The sequence below is a fragment of the Mycteria americana genome, chromosome 7 (assembly GCF_035582795.1).
Source record: "Mycteria americana isolate JAX WOST 10 ecotype Jacksonville Zoo and Gardens chromosome 7, USCA_MyAme_1.0, whole genome shotgun sequence".
NCBI classification, from domain to species: domain Eukaryota; kingdom Metazoa; phylum Chordata; class Aves; order Ciconiiformes; family Ciconiidae; genus Mycteria; species Mycteria americana.
Window position 1 is genome coordinate 14,227,638 of NC_134371.1, and position 15,194 is coordinate 14,242,831.

General features: G+C 42.8%; 1 protein-coding gene across 1 annotated transcript; it reads left to right on the forward strand.

Annotated features, from left to right (window-relative positions):
* Positions 1-372: 372 nt before the first annotated feature.
* OSTN (osteocrin) lies at positions 373-13,718 on the forward strand. The gene is given in 4 exon segments (XM_075509171.1): positions 373-579; positions 6,781-6,879; positions 9,718-9,935; positions 13,634-13,718. Coding segments are annotated over 4 exon segments (609 nt in total).
* The last annotated feature ends 1,476 nt before the right edge of the window (positions 13,719-15,194 follow it).

Consider the following 15,194-nt stretch of genomic DNA (forward strand, 5'->3'; position numbering starts at 1 on the left):
TGTGGTAATGAATATGCTCAGAGGATCTATCCTACAACTTTTAAAAGTAGGGCAAATTTGTTTCAGCAAGAGCAGACTTATTCTCAGAGCTTCACACAACCTATTTATAAGTTGTTCTTTTGGTAAGATACTCATCCATCATAATTTTATTGGCCATAAGGTAGATTCCCATCAGGTGTCCAGTACAAGGCTGGTGAGGCCGATGTTAGAACTCAGTGGTACATTTGATTAAGATAGGTAGCAGCAGTTAATTTTTTATTTTGTGGCTTTGGAGCAGCAACAAAATACATCAGTAACTTGCAGACACAGCCATGATTTCCTCCAGCTGGTTGGAATCTTCATGGTACGAGGGATCCTCATGGCTAATGGGTGATGGGGGCTCACCAGTACCATCCCAGTGCTCGTATAGCAGAAGGACTGGAGCCCTAATGGGCACTGTCAGAAGCTTCCCAGTGCCTATGGGACAGTCATGCCTTGGCTCTGCATCAGGTCAATTTGGGACCATACAGCACAAAACCTCAAGGGCTTCTGGGCTCAGCCACAACGTGTTCATTGCAAGAGCAAGGTCCTCATTTGCAGGTGAGCTTGGGCAGGTCCTGTGTTGGTGTTGCAACAACAAGCGGAGCACAGTCATCAATATGTAGTGGCAGCCGAAGTGAAAGATTACAGTGCAAGGCATGATGTCTTGCCTCAGTTCTCTTGCTAACAGGCCAGCAAGAAAAATAAAGCTCTTGTGATTTATACTTGCGGAGTAATCTCCACAGTAATGTGAAATATGATAGTTCAAATGGGTAAGAACAATGACAGCTGTTACCGTTTTTGACAGGCATTGGGTTTGGAGCTTGGTGATGAATTGCATGCTGTCTGGGGTTTGTTCAGCCCACTTATCTTCAGGATGTCATTTTGTTTTTTGTTTTTTTCTTTAAAAGAAAAACATCTTTTAAGTCTTTTGGTTTGATGTTGGAGACTTAACAGTTTCTGTTTGGTAAAGAATTTTGCTTTCTTGTGATCTTTTCTTGGAAAATGGCTCTGCACAGATTCCCAAGAAAAAGTTTTGAATGTTTATCCTGCTTTGATAAGGTAGAATAATGTTCTCTCTTTTATCTTTAATTTTATTTTAATTGGACCTGCAACAAAGATACCTAATTATATAAGGAATTTTAGTTTTGACACATTTCAAGCTAAAATATCATTAAAACACATAAATATGTCTGAATTTCAGACTTGCAATTACATTTAGTGAAGGGTAAACCATATTTTATGTCAGATAACACCAGACCAGACCCTGAGATACTAAAGACATGGAATTATACCCCAATCCTTTGACCTATCTTTGTGAAATTGGTGGTGAAGAGTTTTCCAGAAGGATAGAAATTCAATACAAGTGGGAAGCATGCGTCTTGCAAAGGCCCATGTGGTTGTCAGAGCTTTGGTTGTTCTCCTTCAGTAACAAATAATCTCAAGCCTCACTTTAGGTCTCTCTTGGAATGGGTCATGGTAAAATGTGGGTGGGGTGAAGCAATAACCAGTGCATGGCTGGGTAAGCCCCTTTTGGCAGGAGGGCTCTGCTTACCCAATTGCAACAGATGAGCTCAAGGGAAAAAAAGCAACAACTGCTTTTAACAAATAAGATCCTATGACATGGCTGAAGGTGGAAAGGTAAGTTGCAGGCTGGCAGAAGACAGTGGCATTTTAATTATGTTTACAGAGTCCTCATTGCACCCTTAGTTTTGCAAACACTTTTCTAGAGCTAAACTGCTCCACTAGAACAAACCTGCTTCTTTCTGCCGCCCGGTCACAACACTGCATGAAAATCAGCACAACAGGATCTTGCTGGACTTAGTTTTGCTCCCTTTTAAACCAGTGACATTGCTTCTTAGCTACTCATTTCTATGGGAACTAGAGCCAAGCTTTAAGTCCTTACAATTTCCTCTGCTTCTAGTTTCACTGGCGTCAAGTTCTGACCAGTTAATCAAATGTCTTTTGTGTTGCAGGTGCCTTAATGTTTATTTTGATTAGTGTACCAGTTGCTATTTTTAGCTCTTTGGTCTTTGGGTTGAATGAATACCAGCACAGACCTTAAACCATAATAAACATGTGTTTTTAACCTTGCCATTTATTTTTATGTCTCTGTATCCAAATAATCAGGATGTGGTTACCTTCGAAGGTAGTAGACTACTACTTCAAATTTCAATGCACACCCACATACAAAAATATACATTGTAGAGGGTTACAGCTTTAAAAACACCAAGACAGACCCTTGTCTGGCTTTAATGGCTGTTGCCATCAGACTGAGAGACAGTGGTACCACCTGGCTTATTGCTTTGTCTTTGTCCTTTGATTCCAGTGAACTTAGTCTGCTTCACCCCTACAGAATAACCAGCAGCTTTCTTCCTCACTGCTGATCCCTCATGGACAATATAAAAAAAAAATTATACAATGGGGTAACCAAGTAACAGAAGCACATGTAAAATGTATTGAAAAAGCCAAGCAAGAAACAGACTTTCAAGAAACAACACTACAAATTTCTTTACTTTTTAAAACTGGACTCCAAACACTTTTGTGGCTTTTCTCTTTTGTAATGTGGGATGTAATGTAAAAGCCAAATGTTTTTTACCATGTGTTTTCTGCCCGATCTAATGGGAAGTTTTCTACGCAGAGGATAAAACAACTATCGTACATCAGAGAAATGTATTTATACATCCTTTCTACTTCTGCTTTTGCCAAGTGGAGAGTCAGCACAGAATGGCAGAATCAGGCTTGAATTATACTGTGAGGCAGGACCTGGAGACAGAATAATCAGCAAATTGGCAGATACCTTTGGCACTAGAGGTCCCAGCCTAGTTCTTATTAACATCAGCAGAAATATTCCCACCTGGGTGAGTTGAAGGCATGTCAGGTTTTAAGAGCTGGATCCAAACAAGGGCTTAAACAATGTAGCCTAAACTCATGGCCAAAGAAACCCCTGCAGAAAGCAGCTTCCTGATCCTGAGCCTCTGTCGTGGTTTAATCCCAGCTGGCAACTAAGCACCACACAGCCGCTCGCTCACTCCTCGCCGGTGGGACCAGGGGGAAAGAATCAGAAGAGTAAAAGTGAGAAAACTCATGGGTTGAGATAAGAACAGTTTAATAAGTAAAGCAAAAGCTGTGCACACAAGCAAAGCAAAGCAAGGAATTCATTCACTCCTTCCCATGGGCAGGCAGGTGTTCAGCCATCTCCAGGAAAGCAGGGCTCCATCACGCCTAATGGTTACTTGGGAAGATAAATGCCATCACTCCGAACGTCCCATCCTTCCTTCTCCCCCCAGCTTTATATGCTGAGTATGACATCATGTCCTGGTTTCAGCTGAGACAGAGTTAATTTTCTTCATAGCGGCTGGTATGGGGCTATGTTTTGGATTTGTGCTGAAGACAGTGTTGATAATACAGAGATGTTTTAGTTGCTGCTGTACTAGTCAAGGACTTTTCAGCTTCCCATGCTCTGCCAGGTGCAGAAGAAGCTGGGAGGGGACACAGCCAGGACAGCTGACCCAAACTGACCAAAGGGCTATTCCATACCACATGACGTCATGCTCAGTATATAAAGCTGGGGAAGAAGAAGGAAGGGGGGACATTGGAGTGATGGCGTTTGTCTTCCCAAGTAACCATTACGCGTGATGGAGCCCTGCTTTCTTGGAGATGGCTGAACACCTGCCTGCCCATGGGAAGTAGTGAATGAATTCCTTGCTTTGCTTTGCTTGCGTGCGCGGCTTTTGCTTTCCCTATTAAACTGTTTTTATCTCAACCCTCAAGTTTTCTTACTTTTGCTCTTCCGATTCTCTCCCCCATCCCACCGAGGGGGAGTGAGCGAGCGGCTGCATGGTGCTTAGCTGCCGGCTGGGGCTAAACCACGACACATCATAAGGTATGGAATACCCCTTTGTTCAGTTGGGCTCAGCTGTCCTGGCTGTGCCCCCTTCCAGCTTCTTGTGCACCCCCAGCCTATTTTGCTGGTAGGGCAGTATGAGAAGCTGAAAAGTCCTTGACTTAGTGTAAGCACTGCTCAGCAACAACTAAAACATCACTGTGTTATCAACATTATTCGCATCCTAAATCCAAAACACAGCACTGTATTAGCTACTAGGAAGAAAATTAACTCTATCCCAGCCAAAACCAGTACATTCTCCACCCCTTATTCCATACCATTTACGTCATGCTCAGGTCTCACACTATCCAATACATTCTCATTACGCACCACCCCCCTTCCCATCCTTTGATATAATGCACAGATATCATTCCCTTAGTCTATGGACCACCCCTGTGAAATATCTGTAAAATGTCTGCAAATGTCCACAAAATGTCTGTTGAGTTCATTTAGTCCATGACTTTGGGCTCCATCTGTTATGGTGGTCACTCAGGACAGGAGAGGTGGTGAGTTGCATGGAGTTAATGGGCACCAAAGCCAGCTCAGGTCGGGTCACTGCTGCACTTGCACTGCTTCTTGTAAGGCTTGTCCTCCATTGGTTCAGGTGGTTCCTGCTATAGTAATTCCTATAACAGGCAACTCAAATAATGGTTTACAACAATTTAAAGGTATATCCATTACAATCTCCACCCCTGGTCCCTTTGGGCCAGGTTATAGGGTTTAACATTGCAATGAACTCCTCCCCTTGCCCTGCTCTGGCTTGGACTTATCCAGACTGCAGCCGCTTTGAGGTGCACCTGTTCCAGCATGGCCTTCTCCATGGGCCACAATCCCTTCAGAGACAGATCTGCTCCAGTGTGGCCTTACCCACAGCCACAGTCCCTTCAGAAAGTAAACCTGCTCCAACATGTCCTTACCCATGGCTGCAGTCCCTTCAGGGAAGCACCTGCTCTGTTGTGGGTTTATCCACGGCCACATGCTTTGAGGTGCTCCAGCATGACCTCATGCACAGCCACTGATGCCTCAAGGTGTACCTGCTGCAGCATGGACTTATCCACAGCCACAGGTGCTTTGAAGTGTACCTTCTCCAGCGTGGACTTATCCTTGGGCCCCAATCACTTCAGAGGTATACCTGCTGCGGCACAGACATGACCACAGCCACAGATGCTTCGAAAGGTAGCTGCTCTGGCATGGGCTTATCCATGGCCACAGATGCTTCGGGGTGTCCTGCTCCCATGTGAACTCATCCACAGGTCCCTTCGACTCAAGTTGGCACTGGAGTTCCAGCCTGTCCAGTACAGCAGCACAGAAACAGCAACTGGCCATCTGCCAGCCCATGTGCAACACCACTGCTGTTATCAAAATGTTCCCAGGCACAGCAGAGTAAAGGGGATAAACAGTACAGCATTACAGCAAGCTGCAGAAGCAAAAAGCAGCCACTAAGGAGCACTAGACTCTAATATACAGTAAGGCAAGCAAGCCCCATGGCAAGCACTGAAGCCTGCAAATTAATAGCTAAACAGCAATAACAGCGATAAATTCTATCTAGCACATTCCAATCAAATCTGTCATTTTCTCAAGCCCTTTGAGCCCCACGTTGGGCACCAAAAAGGACTGTCGTGGTTTAACCCCAGCCAGCAACTAAGCACCACACAGCCGCTCGCTCACTCCTCCCTGGTGGGACTGGGGGGAGAATCAGAAGATTAAAAGTGAGAAAACTCGTGGGTTGAGATAAGAACAGTTTAATAAGTAAAGCAAAAGCCACTCACGCAAGCAGAGCAAAGCAAGGAATTCATTCGCTCCTTCCCATGGGCAGGCAGGTGTTCAGCCATCTCCAGGAAAGCAGGGCTCCATCACGCGTAATGGTTACTTGGGAAGACAAACGCCATCACTCCGAACGTCCCATCCTTCCTTCTTCTTCCCCAGCTTTATATACTGAGCATGACATCATATGGTATGGAATAGCCCTTTGGTCAGTTCGGGTCAGTTGGGATGTGTCCCATCCCAGCTTCTTGTGCACCCCCAGCCACCTCGCTGGTGGGGTGAGGTGAGAAGCAGAAAATGCTTTGACTCTGTGTAAGCACTAAACTAAACCACTGAAACATCACTGTGCTATCAACATTATTCTCATCCTAAATCCAAATCACAGCATTATACCAGCTACTAGGAAGAAAATTAACTCTATCCCAGCCAAAACCAGGACAGCCTCCCAAAACTTGTCTCTCCCTGCATTATTTAAAGGCTTTGTAGGCATCTGCAGTTCTGCAGCTGTGGCATGCGGTCAGAACACCATCAGTCTGAGTGATGGATTCCCATGTAAGATTTTCCCAGATGTGGGAGATGGATAACTTTATTCCAGGATCCCAAGAAGATCTTGGAAGTTGTGGCTACGATTAACTCATGTTGGAGACTGGTGAAATGCAGCCTTGCTTTCAAAATGCTGCTGGGGAGGTATATGATTTCTGTAACACCTTACAGGCGTCCAGCATGTGGGGAGGTCAGGGTCGACCTGGGTGGCTATAAGCCAAAGTCTCCCTGCTAACAGGTGAGTGTCTAGTTCATCTGCTTTTAACACAAGTTTGCATTCATTACTCCTGTCACTGCAAGGACTGGCCCCTTGTGCAGAGAGGAATTAAAAGATTTGCAGGGCTGTAAAAGAGCAAAGAGGAGGGAGCTGATTCTGCACTCAGAGGTGAAGGGCACTCAGCTGGCACTATCTGGTCTTTATGCAGTGACTCTGTAAGATAAAACCTATTAACAGCCATGAGAACAGAATCTCTCTGTGCTTTCACTTCTTAAAGACCTTTGGAGCGAGGTTCCTCTGGGAAGTCGGGAATGCATCTGTGAAGCCATTAATAGATTGTTCTCTTTTACAGATGCTGCAGTTCCAGCTTGTATTGGTGCATTTGGCCCTTGTGATTACCCTGCTGCAGTGGCATTCTAGCTCGGTGCTCCTCACAGAGGCAGCACTAGAGGTAGGTGAATGTTTCTGGTGGTTGTCACATAACCCTGCTCTTCCTCTGGTTGTTCCTGGCCACAGAGTGTGGAAGACACCATGGTCTCCAAACTGTGTTGAAAGGCAAACGGTTGGTATTGACTCTGTGAGGGCAAAGCAGGAGCAGGACAACTTCCCCAGTGAAAAGAGTGATGCAAATTGCATGACTCTGGGAGGACAGGCAGAATTAACCCTCACTCAGATTCATGCAACCTCTCCTGAAGCACCATGGGATTTTCTGTATGTTAAAACATTGTCCAGTGACTTTGGATAGAGAACTTAGTGAAGAGAGGAAGGAGGTGATGGGGGTGGGGAAGCAAACTCCTCTATCACTGAAAGGAAGGTTTCATTCTTCTTAAAGACAAATAATAGCATGAGAAGTCTACAGCTTTCAGAAGCCATAAGGACATCCCTGAGAGAAGACCACCTGCACAAAAGTTACAAATCAAAGGAGACAGAAGAGTCAAGGAGTGGGAAGGAGCAAAGTAACTTGCCTAAGCTTGCGAAGGAAAGCAGTGGATGAAATGGGAACTGTCTCATGTTTCATCCAGTACAATGTGCAGAGGTTGCACCTGAAAATACTTCTGCATTCTCTTTTTTCACGTCATCTTGACATAAAACAGATCTGGCAGGAAAGGTATTTATGTAACGGTTTCATGCCATAAAAACATCAAGGGTCTAAAAGTTTAATCAAAGTAGCGCTGTTTGCTGTAGGGTCTTTACATAGGTTTTTAAGATCAGCTTAGAAGTTAGATGCATAGTGAAGAATACTGATGGATCCTTCTACCTTGCTCTCTGTCTTCAAGTGAGCATGCCCTGATTATACAAAATAATATTTGTTATAGAAAATAGGGCTTGGGGAAATCACTCCCCACATCAGTGCTGCAGCAGCTGCTGTTCTGATGCCACAGAGACCTGGTATCCTGTCTCTACCAATGATAGATTTTTGTGAAAAGAATATAAGAACAGAACATCTCAGAGACTTCCTGATCCAGAGACTTGCACTTGGCCAGGGCATGTTTTAGCTACTGATGGGCCTGAATTTATCTTTGAAACAGTTTAAAATCTTGCTATCCATTACGTCCTTTTGCAATGCGTTCCACTTCATCTATGTGATGCGTTTAAAAAGTAGCTCCTTATATTTATTTTAAATCCGCCATCTGATGACTTCACTGGGTGGACTGGGGAGCTCTTTTTCTTGAGGAAAAAATTACTAGTCTTTATTTACCTCTTTGCTGTCCATAAGTTTATGCCCTTGTCCCCACACTTATCTCTCTGCCTATCTGTGAAGTTGTGCTTTGTTCAGTGGTTCACCATAGGAAAACTGTTGTCTACTTCTGATTATCATTTTAACTGTCTCTTTACTTTTTACAGTTCTATTATATCCTTTTTAAGACCAAGTAAGTGGGACTGCACAAAGTACTCAAGAGCAGAGGCTGGTTTTTACCTTCTAATTTCAAGTGTTATTGTAGATATTTATCCCCACCAACCAGAAGGGAGAGTTCAGTCTTTTTTAAAGGCATAATTTTGTTGCAAACTTCTATGAAAGTTTTATAACCCTGAAAGGGAACAGAAAGGATTGCTCAGTGCACTTGAGGCTCATAAAAAGTAAAGTCTGAGGACAATATGAGATCCTTTACAAAAGTATTAACTGTGCTACATCATTTGTGTGATCATGGTGGGCGTGTGCTCCTCCTTATATAAAGATCACAGTTTTATGCACTCCATCACCAGTTATGCCACTCATCAGTAGTGAGAAATGTCATCACAACAACTATGGTGTGGACCGCAGTAGATACGAGCATATTACATCATCCATGCGATGGCTTCTTTTACATGTGTACTAAACCCCCTGTGTATGAGTAAGAAGGATAGTGGTGTGCTTCTAAAGAGAGAGAAAAACCTGCTTCAAGGCATATAATAAAAGTTTTGGTTAGAAATTTTTATCTAATTCTGTAAAGAACAAGTGGAGCAAGAAGGCAAACATTTCATCTGAAGAGAGAATGATTTGAGCTTGACACCTGCTTTCGTAGACTAGCTGCTGCCCTATATTTTTCTGTTATTTGCAATGTAAATATTTCACTTTGATTTGTCTCATTTCTCTCTTGATAGACCCCAATATTCTCAGCTATTCTGGATAGCAAAGTAGAGTTTGGTTTTGAAAAGGTTTTAAGCCTAATGTCGTAACTAAGGTTCAAAATTCTGTGTCGAGTGAACATACTGTTCTTTCCTTTTGTCCTCCCCACATAGTGTTACTGCATAAATTCTTTGAACGTCAATGCTGAGCAAGTTTATCTTGGGATATTTTTTGCGTAACGATTATTTAATTTGTCAGCTTTGGATGGCAAGTTCTGTATAAGTTTTCATAACTAATTATTAGCATTCATTTCAAAACTGAAAATCAGTTTTCTAAAAAATATCAGGGTGGATATTGGAGTCTAGTAATGGTCATTGCATTTTTTAAAAAGATTAAATTACTCAGCTCATGGTATAAGTGATACTAATCACACTGCTGAGATAGGTATAGTGGGCTGGCCTACAGAAACAGGCTTTATGAAGTAATAAATTTTGATAATTCTTGCAATAATAATGAAGGCAAGTTCAATTCTATTAAAAAAAAAAAATCCCAACCTTTTATGGCAAACTCCTGTGGAAGGAAAATGGCCATGTTTCACAGAAGGAACTTTGTTTTAACACATTGGCCCAGGTTTAGTATCCTAGTGATTACGTATTTATAGGACTGCTGCTGGGACACTGGCTGAAATGTTTTTTTTCTGGAACTTGAGCAGCAAGCAAACATACCCCCTTTCTTTTGCAGCCTTTGGAGCCTTCTGCTGCTCTGGGCCTGGGAGCGCATCCCATTGCCAGTGACGAGAAGTCAGCCACCAAGCTGGCAGCCAAACTGTTCCTTCTTGATGAGCTGGTGTCTCTGGAGAATGAGGTGACTGAGACCAAGAAGAAAAGAAGTTTCCCAGGATTTGGCTCTCCGATCGACAGGATTTCTTCGACCTCTGTGGATGCTAAAGGCAAACAGAGGTAAATTCTTAGATGCTCCTACCAGTGATAAAGTTGGAAGAAGGCTGTTGGTAGGTGTCCTGGACACAGATTTAGCTTTAGCCACCAGCAGGTTTACTGGTCAGTTGTGAGGTGCCTCTGATCAGGGTACCAGAATTGCTACAGAAACCATTCTGGTTGTATGGTGTGTGATCCTTCAACTGTGGTGAATAATACACTCACTAGTTCATTTATCCCCACAGTGCCATACAGCTAACAATGAACGTTCAAGCATATGCATTTTTTTTAGTACATTTCTTTCCACTGATGTGAACTAACATTCAGTTTAAAACTGCCTTTTTGATCATGAGATTATTTAAAGCAAAAATATGCCTGAGGTTCAAAAGCAGAGGGGCAGGACTAGGTGTTCCTGAGGCTAGGGTGAAGAGAAGGTGTGGTGGTGTGCACATCTTGAATATCAAGATGAAGAACACATCATGAAAATGATCAGACAGGTCATAGAATGGGCTTCAAGACCTTGATCAACTTACGACAAGCCAGAGTTTAATGAATACAGCAGTACAGCAATACATTCACAGTACATATTTGAAGATAAGCATGTTTATAACAGAGCTAAGCAATGACACTTGATATGGCTGGGGAGAGCCAGTGAGTTAGGGGCAAAGCTCAAGGGGCTGTTCACTACATCTGAAAGAGCTTAACTGTCTTGTTCCCTTCTTCTGGTAACTGTCTTCTTTTGGATGGAATCCCCAATGCCACAAAGTATTTAATAACATGCTTAAAGCTTAATCTGGAAGTGGAAAGTATTCACGAGAGCCAGTCAACATTACAAGTATTTTTTTCAAACAGAATTTTGCAATATTTTCTTGTTTTTCCATTTATCCACCCAGTCTGCTACTGGGACTTTTTGACTGCAGCCAAAAGTGATAAAATACAAAATTCTTAAAACCTTGAGTAGTAGAACTATTCTGTTCTGTATATCTCTTTAAGAGATCAGAATCAGCTCATTCTTTCTTTGCTTTTTAGCATGTTTTTCCTTTCCAGGGGAAGAAATACAAGGTAATTTTTGAAGCTGCAGTGCCTTTTTTTGCAAAAGTACATGGTATTCCCGATTTGTCTCATGCTTTCTGGGTGGAAATCTTGTTTCATTCTATGTGTAGCACAAGGAAAAAAAACACAAAAAAGGGAAATTGTGGTGAAAATTGTCCAAGTTTTCTAACAGCTTGTCTCTGAATAATGAGCTCATGCAAATGAGTGACACACTGCACAAAATTCCTCCTTTCCCAGCATCATCAGCACAGTTTGCAGTTTTGCATTGAGATTATCACTTTGGGGGAGCTAATTAGCTTTTGAGTTTGGGATTGACTCATTTATTAGAACCATCTGAGCTGCCTTGATCACTGCATCGATAGTCAGATACTACCATCAGCACGGACCACAGATCAGATGAGTGCTACGAAACAGTAGAAAGGCTGTACCTTTAGGTGGAAAGAGGCAGAGGGTGCTGCACACAGAGCAGTAAAAGAGAGGACTGTCATGCACACAGCAGATAACAGACCATTCCTGTACCAGCTGAGATGGTTAGAGACCATCTAATAGAGACCACCTTTAGAGACCAGATAATGACTTTTGAAGTGCGAAAGCTGTTAAATAGATTCAACCCCCTGAATTAATACAGTGTGTGTAGTGCCTGGCAACACAGCAGAAACTTTTGAAAAAGAGCAGTTCAAATATAAGTCTACTTAACAGATTGTTGTCGCACCCTCCAGTTACAGGAGGGCTCAGGTCCTAATCTTCCTCATCAACATCAATTTATAAAGCTTTGAGTGCATGTGAAAAGCATGCAAGAAGACATGAGTCTTCAGAAGATGTAGAAAGATCCGTAGACAGACGGAGAGAAAGAGACTCCGGGAATCTTAGAAAAGGCTATTTTAAATAGAGAACATCACTTTGTCCCTAGTAAGTGCTGAAATAGGCACAGCCTGGTTTGGACGATGGAAGCGGGGTGGCAGGCTGGGGAGGGAGCAGTGGCCGTCCTCTTGTGGCTCGGGATGGCCACGAGAGGGGAAGCTCCGCCGCGCTGCCTGCCTGCTCAGCCTTTCTCCTCGGCAGGGGATTACATCTTCTTCTCTGTTTAACTACAGAGCATGACGGTGTTACAACTAATGATGCAGAACCACCCCCCCCACCCCCCCACCCCCCCCCGTAATCCAATCTGGAACTTAATTCCCCTTTTTATCAAGTCAGGCTCAGCGAGACTCCAGCAGCCCAAGTCTCCCACCTGCCCCGCACCAGCTTGTGCCTACACCTGGGGAGAAAAAGAGTGCTGCCCTTAAGGCAACACACTGAGAATTAGCCCTTGGCTTGCTTCCCCTTTGCTTTCCCTATGGCTTAGTGCAACAGTGCTGGATACCTAGGTGTTTGAGGAAGGGACAGTGAGGGCTACACAAACAGCTCCCCTTCATTTGCGATGTTCTGTAGCCACTCCGGCGTGACCGATGTGGTGTTCCCTACATACGTGGTACACTGTCAATTCCCGTTTCTTGACCTCATCTGAAAAGTAGCTAGAAAAGAGTCAGTGTGAAATGGGCTGCTGATGCTGGAACAATGCCTCTGGGCTTCAGCCCATGCCCGAGAAGTGTGAGGAAAGGAGACTGCTCAGATGAGACCATGGACTAGACAGATAGTCCTGGGCAGGGTGTGCAGAGCCCCCAAAGCCACAGGCTGAGTGAGCATGGCAGTGCTAGCACATAGAGTTAGACTTGAGTGCACCATAGCATGCTCTCCTGCTAGTTACTTTGCATTTGCCAACTCACAGAACAAAATGTCTTTTTATTTATGTTCCTTGACAAAGACAGATAAAGAAAAGAGTTCATCTTCCAGGGCTTCTCTTGGACCTGCATTTCACTGGCAAGTATTTCCAACGGCAAAAGTTGAGGTTATTCTCAGCTGCAGAAAATCTCACCATTTCCACAATTAATTACAATAAAACTTCTGCTGGTGGAAAAAATGCTCAAAAATGCTGACTTAAGATGGGAAAATTCTTTTCTATATTAAAAAAAAATCATAATAAAATATTCCTGCATAGAACTTCTTTCACACATTCCTCATGCCCTCATTCATCAAATCATCAGGAAATGTACCATATGGAGAAAAAAACCAAAACCAAAAAACTCCCATTTTCAGTCTCATCAAAGGGTTGCCCCTATACAATTTTGAGAACAGTGTATTGCAGCAGACCCCATAGGAAAATCCTGCTAGGGCTCCTCTGACTTGTCCCCTCTGTTACCCTGCAATACTTTCATCTCCTTGCAGTTGGCCCTGGAGATTTCAAAGATCCAGGCTAATGGGTCACCTGAAGTATATGATACCATGCATGAAGCAATTCCCCTTTATACATGCAATGTATCACCTTTCTTTTATGAATAGCAGTTAACCTGTGAAGTTATTTGTTTGCTGCCAAATAAAAACAGGGATAGTGGATCAACATCAGCCAGTCTGTAAAACAGGTACAATTCCTGCCTATTCTTTTGTAAGACAAATGAAGCACCTTATTTTTAAACACTCATCTTTGGCTGCTCCTGCACAGCTGTTCTGTCTGAACAATAAGTTGTTAGTGGGATGAATGGAGGAATCAACGATGTAGTAACATTTTGATTATTCCTGTGATGTCTTTACCCAGTTCTTTCCCTCCTTCTTTGCTTTTTTTCCCCATGCAGGAAAGTGGTTGAGCTGCCTAAGAGACGGTTTGGAGTTCCTCTGGACCGGATTGGAGTGAGCCGTCTCGGCAACACCAAGGGTTAGCAGTTCCTGCAAGTAAGCCAAAGTACTCCGGGTGTGAGCAGGCTCGGAGAACCCCACCTGTTCTCAGTTACGTGGAGGTACTCAAGTCATGCCAGTAGGCTTGGAAAGAGTGGCTTGGGGAACGATGGCTTCTTATAACATGGATTGTGACTGTCAATTTAGCTTGAATGCCCTAAATTACAACTCAGTAAGCCCCTAGAAGAAAACAAGTGTTCCTAACATTTTCATCTCCTGTAGACCACCTTACAGTGTGTTTGTGCAAGCCTTGCATTTCTGACATGGGAATGTAATGTTTCCTGCTTTTCTGCCTACAGGTGCTTCTGTTCTGAATGATTGATGCTGTATGGGAAACATTACAGAAATACAGAAGATGCATCACAGCATGTCCTGTCATTGACTAATGATACAACACTCAAGGAATTGACCTCCTGCAAAATCTGTTTCACATTGCATTTTACAAATGTTGCATTTACAAATAACAAAGTCCATTCATCAGGTCAGAATGCTCTCACAATTGTGCACGGTGTCACTGATAAAAGAGAACAGAGAATATGTATATAGTTTAATTGCATGGCATTTATTTCTTAAACTTGCAGAAGTTCATTATCCTAGCAAGGACTGTTAGATTTTTTGGATTGAAAATAAAATTTCCAGAGATGCCAACAGCAGTCCATGAAAAGCAGACAGTTTGCTTTGCACATTTCTTTCAAGAGGGTGTGTGTTTGGTAGATGAAAGGAGGATTTAACAGTTACGGGATAAATGTAGAATTTATTTGAACTGCTGTTTGGGAGAAGATGTCTACTGACTTCACTAGGAGTTAGTCTGAATAAGAACTGTGACAATACCTTAGTATTTGTCCTGATGTTTTTAGTAGTCTTTCTCTTATCTCTGCACCATATTTAGACATGTTTTCATCATACGGCAGATCCTGAAATATGGTGAGACTTCTAGTTTCCTCTTCTAAGCTGATGAATACATTTCACTCCTCCCTATGCATAACATAGGATAGCGTCCAAATATGAAGTCATCTACTTCCTCGGCCATCTGCATCATATGCCTTATTTTAGCCTCTTGATGTGTGCATGGGGCATAATCAGGCATCCAACTTTAAAAGTTCAAGTATTTCTCACTCTGATAAAATGTAAACATGTCCTCTCCACTTCATTTTGGAGTAAACCAGGTTATCTTAAATCCTGTTTCATGCTTTTCACTTCTTTCCAGATTATAGCTGGATATAAATAAAAAAATATAAAATATAGCTGAAAAGAGGTGTTTGCTGACATCTCAATGCTCAGATTCCTAGCTGATGTTTTCTAAACCTCACATGCTCCTTCTTGGTCTTTGGTCCGTGTCAGCTAAATTCCTTGGATTGCTATTCTTGGGTATAAATAATCCTTAGCATTGCAAAAGAAGATCCATTGAGAAAGGGATTATGCAGGACTAAGAAAAAAAATTATTCTTGCCAAACACCCTAT